The sequence below is a fragment of the Eleutherodactylus coqui genome, chromosome 7, assembly GCF_035609145.1.
Source record: "Eleutherodactylus coqui strain aEleCoq1 chromosome 7, aEleCoq1.hap1, whole genome shotgun sequence".
Classification (NCBI taxonomy): Eukaryota; Metazoa; Chordata; class Amphibia; order Anura; family Eleutherodactylidae; genus Eleutherodactylus; species Eleutherodactylus coqui.
The window spans coordinates 79,464,593-79,490,082 of NC_089843.1; the positions used below are offsets into that span (position 1 = coordinate 79,464,593).

Sequence of the window (25,490 nt, forward strand, 5' to 3'; positions counted from 1 at the left end):
TCAGAAGGGAGAAGACCGGACTGCGCAAGCGCGTCTAATCGGGCGATTAGACGCTGAAAATTAGACGGCACCATGGAGACGGGGACGCTAGCAACGGAACAGGTAAGTGAATAACTTCTGTATGGCTCATAATTAATGCACAATGTACATTACAAACTGCATTAATATGGCCATACAGAAGTGCTGAACCCCACTTGCTTTCGCGGGACAACCCCTTTAATGTTTGTAATATCAATATACATATATTTACAGGATTATTACAAATGATCTTCCGGATGTGAAACGCTCATATGTCACATGGTATTTTTCAAAAAATTGCTAACAAATCATCATGACATCATTTTTGTGTTTCTGCTGTAATTCCATGGAAGTCACAATGCGCTTCCCCACCCAAAGTAAATAGGAGGTCCTCGTGTGGCGCAGAGTGTTAAGGCAGCCCGTATGCAGGCCTAAGCTCTCGCTCACGACCTGAAGGTTGCAGGCTCAATCCACGCGTGGTTCAGGTAGCGGCTCATGGTCGACTCGGCCTTCCATCCTTTCGAGGTTGGTAAAATGAGTATCCAGCTTGCTGAGGGGGTGATAAATTACCTGAAAGCGCTGTCGAATAATGCTGCGATAATCCAGCCGCGGGGAACGCAGTTAACGCTTTCCATAGCGACTTCCTTTTCCCCCTTCCTTCTCCCCTTCACATTTACAGAAATGTCACTTTTATTGTTCCAATCCAGTGCTCAGAAATCCAAATAATCTGCCTTCATTTCTGTCTTGTACTTTATATTGTACCTTGCTGAAGATCAGTGCCAGGAGTGATACTGAGGAGGCCGGCTACGGGGATTGCAGCCAACTAACCTGAATTCTCCATCCAGATCCTTTTACTAGTTTCTGTATGTCTTACTTTCCCCTGCCCCTCCCTGTAAATGATCACCTGTGTAACCTATTATTACACCTGGTGTATTGGTACACAGGCTGTACTGTTGCTGCACGTACCTGTATGTATAGAACAGGCGCAGCCTTAGGCCTCGTTCACACGCTGGGATTTGCCATGAACTTGCATCATGCGAGTCATTAATGGCCGTGAATGTAAATTCATCGGTTTTCTGCTGCAGATCATGTGGCAGACCCACGTCGGATTTCTCTACAAGTGTGTATAAGTGAAGAACAAGCACCTCTGGGATGTCCTCCTGCATGGTGTATACACAGGGATTTGTGTCCTGGAAGTGCATTGTACAATACAGGTAAAGTGGATGAGATTAAGGTTTAGGACTACCCATCACCTTGGGCCATCACCCATGTCACACGGCTAAACATTGCAGTATAGCCTTGCCATATCCCCAACTAATGGAAGGGAGTGCGGATGCATTGGGACTTTGCATTTCTTGTTATGACCAGGTCATGGTTCTGGTAACTTGCAAGTCGCATTCACTTCTGTTAGTTTGCGATATTGCAGTGTTATACTGCAATCTTTGGCCAACTTACATAGGTTGTGGCCAAAATTGCCTTGTATCCCCGGCCTTAAATGGGTTGTCCCACTTTAATTTTTAACTTTTTTTGAACTGCTGGCCATGACTTAAAATAACAAAAAAGTAGCAGTAGGCTGCCTGTCCACGCGGGTGGGTTTTCATTGCGTTCCCCGCGGCAATAATCCGTCCGCAGGGAACGCATTGACCGCTTTCCATAGCATTGCCATGGAGAGCGCACCCCTCCTGTCCACGAGCAGAGAGGCATTGCGATTCTCCACTCGCGTCCGGCAAATCGCAGCTTTTGTCAGGCTGACCAGCGAAGATCCGGCTCCTGCGGTAGAGATCCGCTGCAGGATACCACAACACCGTGGACAAGCAGCCGTACTCCTCTCCTTTTACCCACCCTGGCAAGCAGTGCAACAGCTCCCATGCTTTATACTTTGTGTCCAGGATGATGGTGCTAATGCCTGGAGAACGGACCATAATACTGAGGCCTCCAATTGGCTGACCCGTGTAAGCACAGACTGGAAGAGTCGTGGGAGTCATTTTGCTGCGTGCCGGGAGGAGACGAGAAAAGTACTGCTGCTTTTTGTTTTATGGCCAGCTATTTAAAAACAAAGTGGGATAACTCCTTTAAGGCCGTTATCACACGGGTGTCAAAGCCACGCGATTTGTATCGCGATGGCACAGCACTGCAAGTCACATGTATGTGAAGCCCATGCTTTCCAATGAGTTCCTTCACATTAGTGATGTTCTGTAGGCTGCTACGTGGTGAGAAAAAAAATCACAGCATGCTCTATACAGCCACGATTTACGATGTTTTATAGCCCATGTTTCCCTATGGAGCCTTCCTTTGTGTTGCATCACATGAAATTGCGTTTTTTGTGTGGTGCAATGCAACTGTTACAGTAGTAAGTCCTACGGTTTGTCCCTAAAATAAGCCCTAGCTGCATAAAAAAAAATAAAAAACATTACATAATGGGCGCTGTCTGCTCTGCCGCACTTCTCCTCCAGCAGTTTCGTGGCACTTGTCCAGTGCTTCCTGGTCAGGGTATCTATAAATCCCGCCTATAGGAAGCGCTGGCTCTGATTGGCTGAGCTACGGCGCTCGAGAACCAATCACAGCCATCGCATTGAATGTTTGCCTTCAAAATATGCAGCAGAAATTGACCTGCGGTGGAAAATCCACCGGATGCGGCTACAGTCTTAACAAACATGAAAACTGCAGCTGATGTCGGTGTGTTGGAGACCAGGGTCAGATTAGGAGACTGATGGACTTCTGGCTTTGTCTTGCAGCTGATGATCTTCGGGTTCTTCCTGTGCCTGGATGCCTTCCTGTACGTCTTCACACTTCTCCCACTGAGGGTTCTCCTGGCCTTCGTCAGGTTCTTCACTCTTCCTTGTTGTGGCTTGGGGTAAGATGCAACTAGATTGGTAAATATTTGCAAAGTTTTCTCCTTTTAATCCCTTAATCATTTACGTCATGGAAGTTTGTGGAGGGGAGTCGGGGAGTCGAGCTGTTAACCCTTTAAATGCCCCGATCGATGTTCAGGGGTCCTGCACGGCCCCTTCCCACGATGAGATAGCGGGTGCCATGCAGTTGCCCTGGCAGTCAGGGGCCCTCTGACAGCTACCTTGATGGCTAAACATGATTTTTTAAAAGTGGGGAGGTAAAAAAAAAAAAAAGAGGGCAGTAATTAAGGGGTTAAAACGGACGTGCGGTCTAGCTCTGCTGTTTATAATTTTTAATGCTTTTTCAACTAAAACATAACCTTCTCTATATGTTAGTAAATATGGAGCCATGGTGATGGAAATAGACTTAAAGGGATTGTCACATGGTTACAAGTTATCCCCTACCCACAGGATAGGGGGTAACTTGCTGAGTGGTTGGGGGAGACCCCCATTGTTTCCCTTTCTGCCTGTCACTGGGATTCTACGTTCATGGCCCACATTGAAGCCCCGCCACCTTATCGATCCAGCACCTGACACAGTGACATCTGTGCCCATGCGGCTTAGTCCGCTACTGCAGAATTAAAGGGGATTAAGACACGGCAACAGGGATGCACCTAGTGCAGTATAGACACAGAACTAGAGGGTCTGCACAGCTACCCCTTTATACTGCTTGCCGCTGGAGTTCATAGAGTGGGACACGTTGATTACCGATCTGAAGAGAAAAGAATCGATGTAAAATCTCTTTAATCAAAGATGTATAGAATGCCTTATGATTCACGTGTATCACTGCAGAACGCCACTAGATGGCAGTGTTTTCTACCTTGATTCAGCAGTGTCTTCATTCCTGACTTTGCTCTTCCGTTTTTTTCAGCGGTGGTCGTATTCTTCAGCCCGCACAAGTCTGTGACATTCTGAAGGGGGTCATACTAGTGATATGTTATTTTATGATGCACTATGTGGACTACTCCATGATGTACCATCTGATCCGAGGACAGTCCGTCATCAAGCTTTATATTATTTATAACATGCTGGAGGTAAGTACTACAAAAGTGGAAAGATGTCTTGGGGGTGTCGCCATCATACTGATGTGATTTATAAGAAAAAACAAGTAGATCCAAGTATAAAGGCCAGAAACAGCGAAAAGAGAAGAGATGTGACAGGGCCTATGAAGCCTAGGTGACTCTAACTCTGTACCAGCAAAACATGTGCTTAAAGGGGTTGTACCACAGGATATGGGATAACTTGCTGATCAGAGGGGTCTCCTCGTTGGGACACTCATCCAGAAAATAGGGGCTCCTGGGTTGCTTCACCCGCCACAGTGATGTCCGGATGAATGGAGCGCTGACTGAGCACGTGCAGCTGCCGCTAAATTCATTCAATAGGGCTGACTGAAATGCCCGCTCTTGCCACTCAGCTATCTCTAACAGTCCCATTGGAAATGAATGGAGCGGCAACGTACTTGCGTAACCAGCACTCCATTCAGTCTTCTCCTTGGACCCCCGTTCTTGGGATTGTTGGGGTTCTCAGCAGTGAGATCCCTGTTAATCAGCAAGTTATTCCCTATCCTGTGGATGTAGGTGGGCTATGATTCTGGTACAGCCCTTTAACAAGATGCCAGTCAGCTATGGCCTGATGAATAACGGTTATCATATGAACCGGTGCCTGTGTCTGACAATGTTAAATACTTGTGGGGGATCAGACAAAACTAATCATCTCCTATCTGTCCCAAGGACAAATCCCGAGATCCAATATAGATCTTCTGAGACCCGGCTTGGCGGACATCGCCAGTTATGTTATAAGGCTCTTTAATGGGTTTGAAATTGACTTCTGGAGTAGAGCGAACTTGTATACATTGCCACAGAAAGTAACTCCTGTACAACCAATGCAGCACACAAGATGGCTTTGATGTGATCCTCAATCACCGCTATTAACCCATCGTACTTTTCCCTCCAGGTTGCTGATCGGCTGTTTTCCTCCTTTGGACAAGACATCTTGGACGCTTTGTACTGGACAGCTACAGAACCCAAGGAGAGGAAAAGAGCCCACCTGGGTGTTATCCCTCACTTCTTCATGGGTGTCTTATATGTCTGTATCCTTGACTAAAGGCTTTCACAAAGGATTTTTAAAGCTGGCAGGTTTTCTGCCTGAAACAAGTCCTGATCAACATTTTTGCAAGTCACTCAGTATCCTGCTGCTCCGTTTATATGGAGCAATCAACAAACTTGTTGGGACGATCGTACGCACACACACAGCTCCATTGTTGTCAGCAGCACATCCCCCACTTACGCGGCGTAATGTGCTCTCAACAACCCATGATTTTTGGTGCCAGGTAAAAGATGCACCCCCTACCACTACCACCACGAAAGAGCGTTTGCCCACTTGTTTGCTTGCCAGCAGCTCCACACAGGCAGATGATCGAGTGAGCAAACGTGATAAATTCTATTAAAGAATCGGCACATACTGAATATATTCCCATTAGTTCTCTACCTCCATTTGCTGTCCTATTAGATGCATGTGAAATCGCCATGCGTTTGTCTCCTTCAGCAGCTAGCCCGTAGTGTTTGACTCATGAGGGTACTTTTTTTTTTTTTTGCCAGACACATCTGAGGCTGCGGCACATATTGTCCTGCAACAGCTGTGGAGGGGTCAACTCACGGGTATAGGTTGAACTAACAGGCCGATCTCAGACATGCGTTCACAAATACTGCGTCCAAAACGGTGGCATTTTACCTCGATTTCGTGCAGCGTTTTCCAAAGCAGTTTTTAGTGCACCCCATCCTTATGATGAGGTACATTAACAAGCGCTCAAATGCAGAAAAATGGAGCATACCGCACTCGCAAATCGCAGCTTTGGAGCGCTAGTCTGTAAAGCCACATTGAAATCAATGGAGGCATTCTACCGCGGTTAGCGCAGCGTTTCAAACGTCACGCTAATGGCGGTAAAAATGGGCAGTGTGATGAGAGCAGCCCAAGTATGCCCGCTTTATATAGTCCTATTGCCTTGATCTTTACCCCTGCTTGGTGCTACATAAACAGTAATGGAAGCACTATCTTAAGAGTTTATTTCCGTCATCTTGGATACAATGCATTCATGTATTGCATGTTAATAATGTCCCATATTTGTACATTGTATCACTAAGATAATCTGATACTGTAACCTCTTTAGGTTTTTGGATTTTTTTTTATGTTCCTTTTAAAAAAAAATAAAATAAAATAAATTCATTCTAAATAATAAGTTGAGACTCTGTGTAGTAGGGCCGGGCGATTTAGACCAATTCTACTCATTTGCTGTTTTACTGATACATTGCTTTTGAATTTTGTAAGTAAAATAAAACCAATATCACCCCTGCCCCATGAGGTCGTGGCCAATGTCGGGATAAGGGGAAGTGAAGGAAACGACTGGTGTGTACGACTCCCTGTAGTGGACCTTGAGGAGTCGGAAGACAGCCTAGGAATCAAGCGTAGTACCGATTGGCCGAGCCTCAGCCTTGTGAGCCTCTTGGGGTACTTTTACACAGGCCTATCATCACTCCTATGCTTTCACACAGGAGCGATGATCACTCATAGAGGTGAAGCGCGTTCTAGACTGTAAGTGGTTACTAATCGGCCCATGTGCCTACCAAATAGACTTCATAACCTTTCAGGGCTATGTTCACAACATTAGCTAAGTGGTTATTTTCCTTATGGGTTACGTCTCCAGTCTTACATGCCATCCTTATATTAGTGCAAGCGACCACCCTGAATGTTGCCTTCAACTCCCACAACAAGTCCCTTCTCACCATCATGATGTCCAATAACGTAAGTACTGTCTAGAACCCATGTATGTAGGTGAATGCCAAACTAGGTGTTATGTGCATTTGCCATCTTCATCTGAGTTTTGATCGGGTGTGTATGCATAACTCCAAACATATAGCTGATTCCTATAGAGACGAGCTCTTGGGTAACTGCAAACTGCAGCCTATTCTCCATGGATTTTAATGGCTGACGGCTGCTTTGACTTGTGGCAGCGGGGTCATGGGACCGCACCAATCAAGCACTTATGGCATATGTTGTGGATAGTTGCTCAGAATGACCCATGTTTTAGGCCAACAATGTAGTGCCGGAGTTTCTGGTGATTGCTTGCCTTCTCTGAAGGAACCTCCGTTACATCTCTGCTCTCTATTTTTACTCTGCAGTTTGTGGAAATAAAAGGGAGCGTCTTCAAGAAGTTTGAGAAAAACAATTTGTTCCAAATGTCCAACAGCGGTAAGTATCTGATGTACTTACTGTAATCTTTGTAATGTGATTTGGAAGGACTTTGGATTTTTTAACTACTGAGTTGACTTTTAGTTTTGTTGTCAGTCAGTAGTTTAAAGGGGTGTTCCCATCTTAACTTTTCAAGGCCAAGATGGGTAAAAACCCAGCCCTCTGTTTTCAACTACCTGTTGGGAACAGCCCTATGAAGAGCCAAGATGGGAATACTCCTTTAACCAAATAAAAGTTAACTTCTGTGCAGCAATGGATCAATATACTTTTAAAGGGGATGGCTCATTACGACAATTTTCAGGACGGCTGTTTGGACATTAGGACATCAAAAAACTGGGTCCTCCATTCGGGGACCTCTGTTTTATTAAGCAGAGTATCAACCTGACCGTCTCGGCTCATTCGTGTATTGCCATTCATTTGTGGACCCTGTAGATGAAGGCCACATGCCTTGTTTTGGTTGCTGTCGACTGCTGTGAATGGAGTCCTGCTAATTTGCCATGACGTGATAAAGCACCACGTGTTCATATCCATGTTTCTGGACAGGTACGCGTGGTCCGTGTGTCAGGCCGGTAACCCTGCTTACCTGTGCGGATCCTTCTTTATTCTGTACTGCGGATGCACCGGCCAGCGCACATGAACAGTACAGATGACGCAGATCCGGCGGCTTTTCCACTGTGATTGTGGAAGGGCCACGGGTCGGACAGCTTCCATTGAATTCAATGGAAGTTGCCCTCACAGAATCCACCTAGAAATAGAGTATGCTGCGATCCTTTTTTTTTTTTTTCCTCCCCCAGCAGAAAATTGCAATTGATTTCCGCTCATGGGCAGGAAAAAGCACGTTTCCAAAGCTTGCTGCAGGCAAGCCTTAAAGGCATTTTCTCTGTGGGCCACCATAACCTGTTGAGAAACTCTGCTGCTACAGATGTACCAAACTTTAGCCCAGTGCAACAGGGTATCCTAGCACAAGAAATTGAAAAGGAAAGAAAAAGTTCTGTGTTAACGTGTCAAATTAAACTTTGCTCCATCTGTACACGGTGAAAATGATCTGGAAGCTGAACATCACTTGTTGCTTCCTTTTCTACTGTTATATCAGGGCTCCTCGCCAGAAATAAAGCTCTTAGGTGCCAAACCTACCCTGAAACCTGCGACTGTTCAGTAAGACCTGTTCTGCTGCCATGGAGGCTGCCTGATCGTATGCATTATTTTCTAACTCTTCTATGTTTTTGCAGATATCAAAGAGAGATTCACAAACTATGTGCTACTACTGATTGTATGTCTGAGGAACATGGAGCAGTTCTCCTGGAATCCAGGTCATTATGTCACCTTTTTGTTTGGTTTTCCCATATAGATATATAATAAGAGGGGTTGCGCCCATTGGACAGCCATTTATCTCTGGGGAACGTCCATTTATAATCGTATTGCACTAGTGATGGAGTATATTGGGGATGCAATGACCAAGCTGGTTGTGTTGGCATATGTGGTATTCTAAATGCCAGAAAATGCTGAAAAATGTATCTAAAAGTACTGACCGCTATCTCAGTAGGGTAAGAATAGAAGCGGCCAGCAGGTGAGTAAAGTGCACAACATACAACAGGGCGATCCCTCTCTACAATAACCATGCTCTGTATAATAAGACTGTGCAAAACCAGATTTGTAGCATTTGTAGTAAAAGTGAAAAAACACACTTTGACTTTGCACAGCTGAGCTCCAGGTCCAAAGGTGGCCACACTGAGCTCCCCCTGCCCGCAGCATCAAGGGTGACAGCTGCTCTCCCTGCTTGTGTGCAGAGAGGGCAGTCAGTCTTGATGATATGACAGAAGAGTTTGGCATTGCCCACCTCTTTGACTTGGAGCTCTGTCCGGTCAAATTTCTAAGTGTGTCTTTTCTGAAATGCTGTGGCATACATGAGCTAAACGGACAGCAGGAACCCGTGACAGGTTCACTTTTAAGAAGCACTCCTTTTTTTTAATTGATTTTCGCCAACTTAGTTTGCAAGTGTTACAACGGAATTATGTTACCCGGCGCTTTATTAACCCCTTGTCGCCACAGGATGTAAATGTATGTAATGACTGCGGAGTACTTAATGCAACAAGGTGACAGTTTCGTCCTGTGGATAGCGCAAGATGAGAAGAGATCCCACGCTATCCGGCAGCGGGAGCTGGCTGTCGCTGATAGCCGGCCTCCCACTGCAACAGCTAGGTGCATCCAGAGAGCAACCCCCACTGTTAACACCTTCCCAGTCGCGATCTATGTAGATTGCAGCATGTAAAAGGGTTCACAGAGGGAGCGCACTCCCTCTGTGACGTCATTGGACTCTCACGATATCGCAGAGAGCCGGACGCGCTGCCATGGCAACAGGACGTCAGATACTGGCGTCCTGCATTGCCATTGCCTATGATCGCTGTAACAGGCGATAAGGCATTGCAGGGCAGACATCCTGCAATGCCGTATCATAGCGATTAGAGCTGGTATGATGCAAGTCCCCCACAGGCACATCAATGGTAGAAAAATGTAAAAAAAAAACTTTTTTTGTGCTTTTTCCCATATAAGCATTTTTTTATTTTAATTAAAACCCCACATATTTGGTATTGTCGTGTCCGTAACGATGCGTTCAATAAATTGAACACGCTTTTTATCTTGCACGACAAAAAGCGTTATACCCCCAAAAAACTGAGGCAATATGCTTATTTTTTTCATTTTGCCTCACAAAAAAACGAAATAAAAGTGATCAAAAAATCTGTATGTAGCTAAATATGGCACCAATAAACACTACAGCTCGTCTTGCAAAAAATAAGCCCTCCCAGAGCTCCGTCTATTGAGAAATAAAAATGTTATAGGACTCTGAATGCGGCGATATACAAAAAAAATAATTTCCAAAAAAAAGTTTTTATTGTGGAAAAGTGGAAAACCTAAGAAAAAAATAAGCATTTTGGTATCGTAATCGTACCGACACGCAGAAAAAATGGATTGTCGTTTATGCTGCATGATTAACGCTGTTAAAAAAATAAAATAAAAAATCTATGGCAGAATTGATGCGTTTTCTCTTCCTGCTATCATAAAAAAATTAATAAAAGCTTTACAATATAGTCTATGTACCCAAAAGTGTCACCAATAAAAACTACATGCAAAAAAACAAGCCCTCATACGTCCGCGTCAACGAAAAAATAAAAAGGTTATAGCTTTTGAAAAATGGAGGTGGAGATCCACTAAAAATCATTGTGTCCTTAAAGGGGTTGTCCCGCACCGAACCGGGTTTTTTTTTTTCAATAGCCCCCCCGTTCGGCGCGAGACAAACCCGATGCAGGAATAAAAAAACAAAAACCGGCCAGTACTTACCCAAATCCCCGCGCTCCGGCGACTTTTTACTTACCTAAGTGAGATGGCCGCCGGGATCTTCACCCACGGTGCACCATGCGGTGCACCGTGCGGTCCATTGCCGATTCCAGCCTCCTGATTGGCTGGAATCGGCACACGTGACGGGGCGGAGCTACGAGGAGCCGCTCTCCGGCACGAGCGGCCCCATTCAGAAAGGAAGAAGACCGGACTGCGCAAGCGCGTCTAATCGGGCGATTAGACGCTGAAAATTAGACGGTACCATGGAGACGAGGACGCTAGCAACGGAACAGGTAAGTGAATAACTTCTGTATGGCTCATAATTAATGCACGATGTATATTACAAAGTGCATTAATATGGCCATACAGAAGTGTATAGACCCAACTTTGTTTCGCGGGACAACCCCTTTAAGCCCAAAATAGGCCATGTCATTAAGGGGGTTAAAGAGCAATCTACTCTACTCCTGGCAGCCCGTACATCACGCACCTCTCAGTAATCTTTGGAACTGGATCTGCTGTGTTGACCGGAAGTAAGCTTCTCTATGCAAGTCTAGGATACTCAAATAAAATGAGTCATGGACTTGGAAAGAGAGGCTTACCTCCGGTCTGCACTGGGGGCAGCCTGTGAGGGAGTTAGGTGATGTACAGGCAGCCGGGAGCAGATTCCTCTTCAGTGATGCACTGGAGTAAGACAGTTCCTGGCCCTTCACCTTCCATTATGACACTTGGAAATTGAGGGGGAATATTTTTTTAAAAAGTACTTTTGTCTCAATTTCACACTGAGACTTTAAAAAAAATAAAAAATAAAATTTTTTTTTTTTTCAAAATCCTCATTTTGGTCATGCAGGGCATAAGTGCTGGGAGTTTACTGTGGAACATCTGCAGCATTTATAGTACGAGCTATGTGGACCAGATTTTAAAAAAATGTCATGCACTTGGTGTGGAAAAATTCAGCGCATAATCTGCGTCGTTATTGAAATCCACAGCGGATTGTAAATCTGCAGGATAATTCTGCTGCTGAGGCTGACGGCACATTTTAGCTTTGCAATGCAAAATCCGCACCATTAGGTATTCTCTGCAGCCGTAGAAGGCCTGCAGCACATCCGTCATTCCGCGCTGCATGGAGGACTATATAGCTGTACAGGACTCTGTGCTACTTTACAGCCTCAGTATATACTGAACTGTACTCTAACTTGTTATTTCCCCCTCTACAGATCACCTCTGGGTTTTATTCCCTGACGTGTGCATGGTCATTGCATCCGAGATTGCAGTGGATGTCGTGAAACACGCCTTTATAACCAAATTCAATGACATCACTGCAGATGTAAGTAGCCATTTCATCCTCTTCTGTGTCACTGTTTCAATAGAACTGGGGTAAAGATCTGATCACTTATGTTCATACTATGCAAGTGGCAACACGGTCTGTATCACTTCATTGGGTAATCCAGTTCTCTGATGTTCCTACCGACCCCTCGGCAGAATACAAGCTGCCTTGTACAGCAGCAAATAGTCTATAAAGGGATATATACAGCCATACAACAGCATTGAGTTTGCTGGGGAATCTAAGTTAGAACTTCTCACAGCCTGCACCAATATATGATTAATAACCTACTAGAGGAGGTGGCAGAGCACAGCATGGCGGTCCCATAGAGTTCAGCGAAGCAGCAGCAGTCATGCAGGACTATTTACACAGGTGGGGCTTAGAACCCCTGTTCTTGTAACTGATTAGGGGTCTCAGACACTTTTCCCCTATCCACACAAACTATCATATGAAGATGTCTGATCCAGCTCCATTCTGGGCCCCTTGGTTTTCAGTGGTGCCAAGGTTAATGCAAAGAGTGGTAAAAGGGTTGTACTGGCATTACAAGTTATAGAATAGGGGATAACTTACTGATTAGTGGAATGTCTAACCACTGAGACCCCCCTCCGATCCTGAGAATTGGGGGTCCTGTGTCCCTTTCTTCTCATCACTGTGGGGATGCACATTTACACTGATGTCACACTAAATGGAGCGAAGGTCAAGCATGCATGGTCAGCGCTCTATTCATTTCAATGGGCTGTTGAAATACCCGAGTGCTTGTCGCTCAGCTATCTCTACAGTCCCATTGAGAAGGAATGGAGCGGCAGCACGCTTGCATGACCATCGCTCCGTTCATTCTCCTCCTCACTGTGGGGGCGCAGTAAGCCTGCAATGAGAAGGGGAGACACAGATGTTCTCTTAGACTTGCACAATAGTCAGCACTCCTTTTTATAAACCGCCCGGCTCTGTCTGTCTTTTTTGCTTTCTGTGAAGTCTTAATGACTAATATTACGTGTTTTGGATTATGTAATGGTAGCTTTCATCTATACCCTGAGACCGTATCCTATAATATGTACTGCACCTCCTTGTAGGAGGTAATTGCACATATAGGGTATGTGATGCTTTGCAGCACGGTGCATATTTCATCCATACTAGCGTTTTTCTGTTTCCAATCACTACAGTATTGGTAGAATGACAGCGCCAGAATCTGAGCCACTGCCGCACTGCTTGCTACCCGTCCTCCCAATCTGATGTGCAGAGACTAAACCTTACAGGAGGCCATCGTGCGCCAACTATTGTGTGCAAGAAGAACAACCACCATGCCCAATACATGCTGGCCTCGGCAAACTTACTGCTCAACATGCAGCGGAGTCTTTCTATGCCAGATGTCCAATCGGGTATCAAGTGGTGGCATATTACATGGATATGTGATCCCTTACTACTAGTGGAGGTCCGGCTGCCACAGTCCCCACCATTGTTCAGTAGGAGGAGCTGCAGTTGCCTTCTGTGGCTTTTTTTATCTATTTTGGGGTGCGTTCACATGAGCAGGTTTCTCGCGTTGAAAGATGCACAAAATAGACCCACATTGTTTGCAGCGGGTCTATTTCCACGTGCGATGTATCTCTTACAGCGATGCTGTGACATAGAAAAGTCGCAGCTTGTTTTATTTTTCTGTGAGTCCCATTTTTTGTTTCCAATGCGTGAAGAAAAGAACCCATCACCCTTGCGTGTACACGCCAGTTTTACGCGAGTGCGACTTTTAATTTTTCTCATTGAAAATGTATTTGATTTTCATGCTTATGAAAAACGCATGCTCAGCAATGCGATTTTCCTGCAAATTGCAACGCACTCGCTGTGAACATTGCAATTTTGCAAACGCGATATCGGTTTTAGTTTCTTGGACTGATATCACACTTGTCTGTGTGAGTGCACCCATACTTGCACATTGAACTCCCTGGCCACCCGCTGTGCAGGACACGTACAGCATGCACCCAGCGGTATGCCAGACCGTCTGAGCGTTAGTGTACTATATGCAGAAGAGCTCCGACGTCGTAGCTCTATTCTGTATAGTGTTAGAAACGTGTCGGATCTCACCCGAAATGGGAGCTAAGCAGGGAAATCTCAATGAAGACCAGGGCTGACACTGGATTGGAAAGAGTTAACACTTAGCAAAAAAATATGCAGTAAAAGGAGTTTTTTGTTTTTTTTTTGCAGATCTGTAGCATATTTCACACTTTTAATTGAATACAAATTGAAGGGGTGAAATCTGCTGGAGATCTGTAACAGATGCGATGTGTGAACGCGGCCTAAAAGTGGTTTTCTGGGTCAAACAGTGTTTCCCTAATCTCAGGATAGGCTAACCATATTTGACGGGTGTGGGTCTGACCTACAGGGGACACCTGCTAATCAACACAGTGATGCAGCCACAAGCACTGCAGCCCCTTGATCCAAACAGAAACAACTTCCTATCTACAAACTGTCCTCTGCCCTGTTCATTTAAATGGGGCTGAGCTGACCTATTGGGCACAGACGCCCATATGGATGTGCCTATGCAACCAGTGGAGGGGTCTGCTGAAGGGCAGAGGTCCTGGGAGTCAGATCATCGATCAAGCATTAATACCCTTACCTAGGAATAAAGGAAACCCTATTGATACAGGACCCCACATGTCTGAACGTTCTATATATCTCTATAGTTACTGTGAGGAGCACTGTAATGGGAGTGTAGTAACTTAGTATCACCGCTATCGGTGGCTCTTCTAATGAATGCTGGGACTAGTATAGCGATATCTGTATTCAGCATATTATGTGATCCTGCTATGTTCCTGTAACTTGTGAGCTGATGTCTCATTGTGTTTTCGGAAGGTGTACAGTGAATACAGAGCCAGCCTTGCCTTTGAACTCGTGAGCAGCCGTCAAAAAAATGTACGTACTTGAAAAGCCTCTTGTTCCATAATTAATGATCCCCCATCCTGTTCTGCATGGCCATACGCCTGCCAGACCTGAAGAGATTCCCTATACACATGTGTAGCTTACAGCCCAATGGAGGCGCTATGACCCCCTCAATCCTTGCCCAGTGTGACCCACTTTTCCAACTTCTGCCCCTCGTTCATTGCAGCAGGGTTAAACCATCTCGGCGTCATCGTCTTTATTTTTCGTTTCAGGCTTACACAGACTACAGCGACTCTGTCTCCCGGCGGATGGGGTTCATTCCTCTCCCGCTCGCCGTGCTTGTAAGTGTATATGTGTGACACTGCTGTATTGTTCAAACCGGTCATTAGCAAACATTAGATTCAAAGCTAATCATGCCAGCAGCAAAGGAAGAGCAGATGAGATGGAACAGTTGGGAAACCAGATAATGAGAATGGATGGGTGGTACGGCCCATACTGGCTAGACAGTAACCAAGAACCTCAGCTAAGTAACGGGGCTGCTGTAAATTACTGAATTAGTCGTTAAATGAAATCAGAATGGAAGTTTATGAATATTAATATCAAATGCAGCACAAAGAGAAAGGCACTTGGTGCATTGTAGAGAGTTACAGAGAAGTGCAAAACCCACGACCCGAAGAACCATAGGTCACCCGGAAGCAGGATCGATGAGGGAGAACATGCCAGTATATTGGGGCATAGAGGGCAACGGATCGGGCAATATTTATGGTTTCTGCTTGTCGGGAAGCCATTGCTTGGTCAGAGGATGATAAACTATAGGTCATTTCTTCCCTGCAGTGCTTAACCCTTGTGCACATATTGGCAGATACATCACTTGATCTACATATGATCATTTTGACATGACTATTACTGTTTGTCCTATGCAAATTTCAATTATGCAAACAAATCTTGTGTTTCCCCTACAGCTGATCAGAGTGGTGACCAGTTCGGTTAAAGTACAGGGAGTCTTGGCGTACGCCTGTGTCGTGCTCTTCTACTTTGGGTGAGCTCTACAGACTGGTTCGCTCAGAAAGTTCTTTCTTCGCGTGTTAGACTTTCAGGACTAATTGGGCACAGCCTAAAGCCTCATCAAATCCACTACCATTCCTGGCATCTTATACCCCATCCACAGGCTCTGCACTGCGGAAAAAGTCATCTGTGGGAATAATGAGTGTGTTCGTTCTTCTCATGGATTCCACATGGAGAGGCGATGGATTAGCTCCATTGAATGATAATGGTCTTAATCTTCATGTGGCTCTGTAGCACATCTGTGGTGGAACGCCAAATTTGGGTGTAAAACTTCTTCCCCGGATCATACTTGAATTGTCATATGCAAATAATCGTCTGAATCATATTGTTGGTGATGAGCGGTGTTGCCTCTTAAGGAGAGCACCCAAAAAGTGTGTGGGGAAAACTAGGGGGTGAGTGGGTCGGTGGATGATAGAGTCTCTCCCCAAGGAGAGCACCCAGAAGGGGGGTGGGGACACCTAGAAGGTGAGTGAGGAGACTTTTATAAGGCCATGCATGCTCCCCTGGGTAATTTATGCAAATAAGGAAGCTGGAACAATACCTCTGCAGCGCCACCTATTGGATGGCAGCATTCCTTCAAATCAATGTGACTTTCTAACAAATCTTAACAATGATTGGGAATAGGAAACCAAGGCAGAAAACCATACACAGACAGCGGTTTCTGGGTGTTTGCCCCTTATTAGTGTGCAGCAGGTTTCTGCCTCAGCTGATAAGAGGCCTGAGACGTGGGTCAGGAGGGTTGTTGTGTCTCCCTAAGGAGAGGACCGAAAAAGTGTGTGGGGACAACTAGGGGGGTGAGTGGGTCAGGGATTGTATAGTCTCTCTCCAAGGAAAGCACCCAATAAGTCTGTGGGGACACCTAGAGGGTGAGTGGGTCAGGGGATTGTATAGTCTCTCCCCAAGGAGAGCACCCAAAAAGTGTGTGGGGACACCTAGAGGATGACTGGGTCAGGGGATGGCATCGTGTCTCCCCAAGGAGAGCACCCAAAAGGATGCTCCCCTTGGGGAGAGCATATTGTTTTCACATGCAGACATATTGTACCCCAAAGTTATTGTAAGTCCTGAATTTTGTGCTAAAGTGACTCCAGACACCTCCCCTGGCCTGTGGATAGGCGATAAGTTGCTATGGTAGGACAACACTTTAACTATGATCTATATCATAAAATAAAAACATGTAAAATATAAAGTTTTAAGAGTACCATTGCCACTCCTACAAATCTTTGGGTAGCGATGTCAATTAAGACGTCCCCTTACATGGCCATAGAGGCCAAACGGCACAGCCTCCTCAGTTGCATCCTTTACATCTAATGCAGTAGCAGTTTTCTGAAGTCCACCTGAATCTCAGAAACTCCATCTACGCGTTTCTATTTTTATTAAAACGACCCTACGGATCAGGACAGATTTCTGTCCCTGGACTGAAGGGGGAAGAATATATATTCCTGCTGCCATTCTTCCTTGCCGATGCTCCTCCGATCCACTGGTTCTGGATCAAAGATGGCCACTGCAACTTTTTAGCTACATAATGCACTCTGTCCATTGCTCTCTCATTGGCCAGCACTGCTCACATGATCAGCACTGGCCAATTAAAGAGCAGGTATAGTGCATTAGAAGTTCAACACTTCCAACGCACTGTTGGCGTTGGATAGTCTAAAGATTGTGTCAGCCATCTTGGACAACTGAAAACCCGACCCAGAGCTGGCAGATAAGAGGGGCATCAGCACAGAAGACCAACAGCAGGTAATATAACTGCCCCCTGCAGGCCCAGGACAAAATGTCTGTATAAATAGCACCAAGTGGTACAACTGGCATCAAGAGTAGGTGGCATACACAAACTGGCATAATATATATGTTGGTGGCATATTTCGGAAAAGCGTACGCTCTTCTTTTGAAGGTGAATTCCATTTAATTGTGAAGCTGTAGCGGGCACCCTGTGGACTCCAGCTTACTGTATGTTCCCTCACATTCACAGCTCTTTGTTGTTCCTCTGGCACAATTACCATTTTAATAGCGGTGTCTGTACCGCGCCTACAGAGCCGTCTAGTACTGTACTCCATTTTTCATAGACTATCAAAACACAAGTGCTGTTCTGATTTCCACCATACTCCTCGTCCTGGAAGTGGATATGATAGATTAACGGCTACACATCTATTTTGATTCTTTGGCGCAAGAATATTTTAGTGTAGCTTTATCTCAGTAATACAGATACAAGTGTCATGGAGATAACAATATCTGTTACATTACCAAGGCCGGTTGACAGTAGCAGAGCAGGCACTATATGTTTTCAGGTTCATGCCTTAAAGGAGTTTTTCAAGGCCGAAGCCAAATTCCAGAATAATCCTAAATCATCACATAATACTGTAGGAAGTCCATCCAATACCTTCCCTCTTGATTTTCTGCTCTTCTTTCAGAGAAATCCAACTGTGCACTGTTTGCATCCTGTTCAGACTTCCTGTCTGCTGATGGTACTACATTTCCCAGAATCCCCTTGACTGCATCTCAGACACTATAGGATTCTCCTCCCATATCACATGACTGCTAAACCCCACCCACTACGCATAATCAGCCTGCTCTGTTTTCACTCTAGTTTATGATAGCAGGAGGTTTCTTTGCAGAAGTGACCATAGACCCATTTAACATAATGATTGCCACTCAAAACTTCTTCAAGCAAACGAAAGTGCACGATAATCATTACGTCTAAAGGGGAGCCATTGTGTGCGCTTCGTTCACTTTTTGTTTGTCGCTCAGTTTCAGCCTGCACAGGAATAATCGATGATTCGCTCACTTCTCGTTACGTCTAAACGCTCCCCGCTCAGTGTTTCACATAGGAATATGAAGCGCTGAGCGAGAAGTGAGAGATTCTCAATGATGATCTGCCTGTGTAAACATCCTGCACAAGTGTGAACCGCTGCGAATGAATTAATGGTGACGTCACTCACTCGTGCGCTCTTTCAAATGAGAATCGTCCTGTGTACAAGGCGAAAAACTCCTGGTGTGAAATCAGATGAGGTTTCCCCCACCACCCTGATTGTGTCCTAAAAACTGTATCTCACATGTTACCGCATTGCTGTGTTCCCCCTTGCTCCGCTGCCTGCCCCTGTACCTTCTGTTATCATCCCACCCCTACTGTCTCTAAATAATTGAATACCACATGTAACTTCTGTAATTTTCGTATTGTATGTGTTCCCCATGTGCCTACAATGCGCTGCTGAATAAGTTGGCGCTATACAAATAAAGATTATTATTAGTTCTCAGTGGTAATGGAATATTGCTTGCTGTTACCAGGGTTTGTAAACCTCGCCTCCAGCAAGCGATTGCTCTAATTGGCTGAGCCGTGGCGCTCAAGAACCAATCACTGCAGCGCTCGAACCAATCGCAGCCATTCTTCGAGCACCGCAGTGATTGGCTGAGCCGTGCGTTTGAAAACCAATCAGAGCTATCGCTTGCTGGAGGCGGGGTTTTCAAACCCGGTTACCAGCAAGCAATCTTCTGTCGGTGCCAAGAACTGCAAGGAAGCCTGCTGTAACTGCAGACACCAGCGGGAGGGACCCAGACGGTGCCTGCTAGGTAAGTAGTCTTACCTTGGATTGTGAGCAGGCTCTCTCCCGAATTTTTGCTTTGATTTAAGAGCAAAAACTTAGGAAACAAGCCTGTTTCCGCATTCCACCGCAGATGGGTGACATCTGTACTGTTGTATCTTGTCTACACCGGAAGTGATGGGTAGAGACAAGGGATAGTCTGCTTGACAGCCAAGTGACTCCCCCAGTTCCTGATTGGTTGCAGGAGCTCTCACTTTAACCAATAGCTTTTCATGCAGCTGTGCTGCCAGTGTGTCCTGCCAGGCTGCGCCGCGTGATGAGCGCTGCCAACTCCGCCTTACTGAGTCCTCCGCCGCTGTGCCTATGTGCGCTGCTATCTCCGGCCCTTGGCATGTCGTTCCTCAGTCCCATGCAATGGTGGGCAGCCGTGGTGCAGTGTGAGAGCGCTGACAGAACCACAGTGTCGAGGCCACCAGGGACTGGACTGTCCTCAATGCTATGCATTAGGCCTTATGCAAATGGCCGTGACGGTCTCTGCAAGCAGAATACCGCAGCAGAGTCCGTCACGGCACCCCCCCCCCTCCAAAGACCCCATACTTCCGGATTTGCTGCGCGAAGTCCCGCAAGACGCTCCGGCGCGCATGCGCAGTACAGCGTCATATGACGCGCCGGCGGTGTCACATGCCCCGCCGGCAGTGTCATATGGCGCGACCAGCAGTGGGCGGGAGGCGTATTCACGCTATACTTCCGCTGTGCTACCGCGGAAGTATAGCGTGACGGGCGGCTTCCATTGACTGCGGTCTGTTACTCGCTGCACAAGCCTCTCAGCTCTGTTACTGCACTCGGGCACTCAGCGTGTCTAATAGGCTTGAGAGTGCAGCAGTCGTGGGCCGGTTTGTTGTGTATTACCCTCCTGGTCATTACTCTTCCTCTTCTGAGTTTATTCCTTCTCAGTCTGGGATGCCTTACAAACAATCTCCCATGTTGCAAAAAAAAGTCTCCTGGAATACCCCTATCCCATGAAAATTATTTATCACCTATCTACAGGATAGGTCAAAATAATTGATAGCCGTGCGTCCAATTGTTGGGCTACCCTGCAATCATGAGAATGGTGCACCTTGAGTCCTCTGGGTGAATGGAGCAGTCATGCATATGTGTGACCACCAACACATTCACTGGCTAGCTCTGCACTCTACTATCTCCATCAGCCCCATAGAAGTGAATAGAGCGGTAGTCGCACATACACATAGAATCATAGACTCCATCAGCTGAGTGGGCACCACTGCTCCTTTAACCCAGCAGACCTGAGGTGCACTGTTCTTATGATTGATGGGAGGAGGGTGGTTGGAACGGCCAGACCCCCATTGATTAGTCATCTGTCTTTTAACATCCATAGATGTTAAGTGATTTTTGTGGTATTACCACTTTTAATGCAAACAGCATTATGGAGTTCTTATTGCTTACATCACAATTGTGAAAAAATACCCTTCCTAACACTAAAAACAGTCATTCTTGGCTATTTCTCCCTACACCCCCATGCACACTCAGGTGAATGTGTCTGTGCTCTCAATAGAGAGAGGGCAGTAAGCCACTCATGTTGAAACAAAAGGATTGAACATGTTGAAATTCAGTATGCCCAATCCTTGTTTGTCCTGATGTCTGCCATTGAGGGACAGTTTGGATGCCTCCATACACATTAGATTGCACGGTGCAATAAAAGCCAATCCTCTTGCCAAAAAATACAAATATTGGCAAATGGAATTTTTTTTTTTCTGATTTGGGAAAATTTTGAAATTCTACTTAAATTGATACATTTTTATATACATACAGCCTGAAAATTTGCATACAACGGGATAAAACTGGAGCTTTTGAGTCAGTGCATGCAACAAGCAGAGCTTGATAACTTACACATTCATTGTCCAACATAGTGGAAAAATTTAGTGTGAAGGTCTGATTGCTCCATTGCAGTGAGGACATGGAGACTTCTCACCAGTTTCTTGGAACCAAGAAGTGTAGAAGTGCTTGTTTTTTATGCCCTTAAATAGGGTTTTCTCACCTTTAGTCTTTATGACACATCCATGGGATATAGATGGGGTTTTATCTTTAAGACCCCATGTATTGGGAGAATGGGAATTCTACAACCCCCATTCACTGATTCAAAGCAGTTACAGGGATTTTCCAGGGAACTCCTCAGGATAGATCATCAACAGTTGATTGGCTGGGGTTTGCCGCTCTGCATCCTGGTTGATCAGCTGCGTGGGCACCCCCTGTTAGCGCCGCCACACACGGGACGGAGCAGAAGCTGTTGCTCTGCCCCAATGTAGAAGCCAGTGCTTGTAACTGCCGGTATAGCTCCCCTGCCGTTACAAGTGCTGGCCGCTACACCATGGTTGGAGCAGCAGCTTCCGCTCCGTCCCCTGTGTGTAGCGGCGCTGTATGATAAACCTCTCCATTGATTTCAGTAAGAGAAGTAATCCAGCAGCCAATATTTGGATCCCCATTATCCTGATCAATTCAGGTCCCAATTTTGAGCTATTTCTGACATACACCCTATGCATATGCCAACCAAAGGTGGGAATACCCCTTTAAATCCCTTGTTTGAATACTTAAGACTTTGAGATCTGCAATCCAGAAATCCAATTATTGAGAATTGAACTAATAAGACGCAGTCCCACTGTCATCGCCAATTGTGTTACAAGTGTGTGGGAAGGGAAATAATGTGTTTCCGATAGTCATTATGTCCCCCGTCAGATCTGTGTTTGCTTTCTCACCCAACCCTCAGGCTGATTGTCACCGTAGTAAATTGTCTTCTTTATAGCAGAGATTCCGGTAATGTGTTTAATACATCAGTTTTGCTCTTCGTATGCTAAATTGAAGTCGTTGCTCTGCCAGCTTACACAGCAGGGTTGTCCCGCAGCGGCCCATTTCTGGAGGACAACATTCTCTTGTACATATAGAATTAGACAAGCGGATCATTTTCTTCCTTCCCAGCGCACCTCCAAGCCACAAGCTGTGAAGATTTCACATACTGTGTAACACAGGGAAATGCAAAGGCAGTCGGACGAGTCTTCTGTACGTTCTCACCGGGTTGAATAAATACTAGGATTGTTAAGTGATAGCACTGGTTTTTTTTTCTCCTGCGGGCTGGCTTACTATCATCATTGGAGGGGATCTCCTAGTAAAGTGCTCAAATTAAAGGGGATCTTGACAGGAAGGCGATGACAGAATACAACTCTTATGGGAAAGTCTTGTGGGCATGCTCTGTGACCTGTGCAGAGGGAGGAGGAGATGTTTCCACCATCAAGGAGTTGACTGCCTCCGTCTTTTAACTAGATGACCTTTCCCCATTGTATACAGCACAAGCTAAAAAGCGATCCCACTAAAGGGATCTTTACACGGACTGATTGCCCGAATTTGCCGTCTTGAGCTATTTGGGTTATTAGTCGTCCTGTGTACACGCAGCCACCAATAGGACACTGAGCGATAAATTGCTCACCTAAAAATCAAGCGACTATAGGCTCGTGTATACAGGTGGCAGTTCATCTTTGAAAGACTGCAGTGAGTGAAGGCTGGAAGGTCTCCGGCCCACTTCGCCTCCATTCTCTGAACGACGATCACTCCTGTGTGAAAAGCACAGGAGCAATTAGTCTGTGAGATGGGTTTTGGGCGCCTATGCACCCAACGGTCATCCCTTGTGACGTAATCGGCCATGCAGATTACAGCTGATGGTGTCCACAGGACTGGGGCACATTAAGAGGACAGAAAACTTAAATTCTCAGATGACCTTACAGACTTTCATTGAAGATATTCAAATAGCTATATAAAATGTAGAAGTGACTACTTCTGTATTTTTCCCTCTTTCCAGGCTGATAACACTGAAGGTTCTTAACAGCATCATACTGCTTGGGAAGTCCTGCCAGTATGTCAAAGATGCCAAAATGGAAGAGAAATTATTTCAGCCACCACCTACATGTACGCCGGGGAAAACGCCGAAGCAAGCCCCAAGCAAAAACAAATCGAGTCAAGGTGAGCTCTTCCACATACTCGTGACCGTTAATTCTCCATTGGTTTCCAATGGTTACGTCCTGTAGGCTCCTCTGTTTTACTGGTCAGGCATGCTCAGTGTCTTCATGTTCTGTAAGGACAGTTTGTACAGTTGTGAAAGTGCCCTCGTCAGCAATTGTTGAGAAGTCATTGTGGGAGCCAAACATTCATGTGTATATAAGAGCTAGGGAAAAAACACTCAACACTTGATATGTTTGGCTAAGAGTTGTGGAAGGTGGCCACTAAACATTAGATGTAGATCGGTCTATCCCACCAATCATCTGATGTGTATGGGGGCTTCCCAACTCTTCCATGACGGCATATTTCATGACGATCAAGTGGTTGAATTTCAACAGTTTGATCCTTTTGTTCAGGAGAGAAGCCGCTGCCAATAGCTATCAAAAATGTATGGCTAGCCTTAAAGGAAACGCGTCGCCTTGGAACATTTATCTTTAAACTAAATTATGATGGTGTTTGGGAATGCTACAGTGAGCCGGATGGTGCAATTTTTTTATACTCACCCGTTCCTGCTGTGTTCTCTGGTAAAGAGCATGCGAGGTCTCAAAATTTGACTCCTCAGCCCGCTCTGCAAGCACTCTCATAGACTTCTATAGAAGAGCAGTCTGAAAGCTCAGATTTTCAGACTGAGGGGGTGCGGATGAGTGTAAAAAGTATATATCCCGTGGCTCCATGTCGCCTTGCTGAAGAGCACCATAATTTACTTTATGATGCTGCTCCCAGTCGACCAGTTCCCTTTCAAAAACATTACTCTAGATCAGTGTTCCCCAACTCCAGTCCTCAGGGACTGCCAACAGGTCAGGTCTTCAGGATTTCCACAGTATTGCACAGGTGATGTAATTATTGTCGGTGCCTCAGACATTGCCACAGGTGTTCTTATCATAGGATATCCTGAAAACATGACCTGTTGGTGGTCCCTGAGGACTGGAGTTGGGGACCCCTGCTCTAGATATATAACCTCCATCCCTACAAAACCGAGCCATAATACATTTATAAAGGAAGCCCTATGCTGTATTAAAATCATTGTTGTACCCCCAGAATAGCTCATTCAGCCTTCATAAAAAAAAAATGTCAGAAACTAATACTATCTTTTTACCGCCAGGAACTCCTGCAGATGACAACGTCAATGCTTCAGTCACCAGCCAGCCTGCCCGCCAGATCTCCACCGCTCCGCTTCTTGTCCAGAGCAGCTCCGACCAGTTCCTGACCACCCCAGACGGAGATGAGAAAGACATTACACAGGATAACCCTGAACTCAAATCCCGATCAGCTAAGGATCTGCTGGACATTGACCGCTTCACCATCTGCGGAAACAGAATTGACTAGTCTGACTTCTAGGAGGAACAGAAACAACTCGCTGGAGACTTCTCGGCACTTAAATATTTATTTTTGTTTAAATTATTTCCACAGGCAAAGTCTCTTCCCCTTTCACAGCTCCGGATCGTCATTGGCGCAGGCTCAAGGAGGTGATCTATCGTTAATATGTACTAGATATTGGGAGGACTTTGCTTGGCAGAGCTGAGCTTTGTACATGATCCTTGATTTTAGTTTAGAGAACATCGGACGGTCTTGGGAAGAATAAAAAAACCTCATCAGTCATTGCCACTTATCGTAATACAGGTTAGTTCACTAGGCCAAGATCAAATGCCTTAACGTTTTCATACAAGCAGAACCACGGAATATAGTAGGTGGAGACGGATTCCTTCCCTTCACCTCTGTGTTATAAGGTTACTTAGAGCCCTTCTCACATCTGTGTAGATCCTCTTTGTATTTTAGAAGCCTTAATGTAGAAGCTTTTCTTTTTTTGTACATAGATATAGTTATTTTCCAGAGTTAAAAAAAAAATAAAATGTATTTTAACAGGTACTAGTAAACCAACAAATCTCACTCACTGAGATGCATCTCTCATAGTCTACAGGGGTGCGGACAAGCTGTGCTGGAAGCAGACCATGTGTGCGTCTGATGTGGGATGTAGTCATGTGACTCCCATTTAAAAATTTCTTTTAATGCACCAGGTAAGTTGATGACGCCCTTTTTTTTTGCCATGACACTGATGTATCGTGCCGCATGCTAAGAACCTTTACGTACCATCAGGACTGCAAAGAGAACGGGAAAACTGTGTGTTACATTGCTGAGATGAATCAACAGATC

The 25,490-nt window shown here is 45.5% G+C and overlaps 1 protein-coding gene across 1 annotated transcript in view; it reads left to right on the forward strand.

Annotated features, from left to right (window-relative positions):
- The window catches only part of TAPT1 (transmembrane anterior posterior transformation 1), a 42,887-nt gene extending 17,949 nt beyond the window's left edge, over window positions 1-24,938 (forward strand). Inside the window, exons 3-14 of the mRNA XM_066573256.1 lie at window positions 2,754-2,872; window positions 3,781-3,943; window positions 4,863-4,998; window positions 6,610-6,707; window positions 7,085-7,154; window positions 8,384-8,464; window positions 11,702-11,811; window positions 14,650-14,709; window positions 14,949-15,017; window positions 15,639-15,715; window positions 23,143-23,303; window positions 24,442-24,938. Coding sequence (XP_066429353.1) covers window positions 2,754-2,872; window positions 3,781-3,943; window positions 4,863-4,998; window positions 6,610-6,707; window positions 7,085-7,154; window positions 8,384-8,464; window positions 11,702-11,811; window positions 14,650-14,709; window positions 14,949-15,017; window positions 15,639-15,715; window positions 23,143-23,303; window positions 24,442-24,665 — 1,368 coding nt within the window. The 3' untranslated portion in view covers window positions 24,666-24,938. The remainder of the gene's footprint in view (window positions 1-2,753; window positions 2,873-3,780; window positions 3,944-4,862; window positions 4,999-6,609; window positions 6,708-7,084; window positions 7,155-8,383; window positions 8,465-11,701; window positions 11,812-14,649; window positions 14,710-14,948; window positions 15,018-15,638; window positions 15,716-23,142; window positions 23,304-24,441) is intronic.
- Window positions 24,939-25,490: the final 552 nt, after the last annotated feature.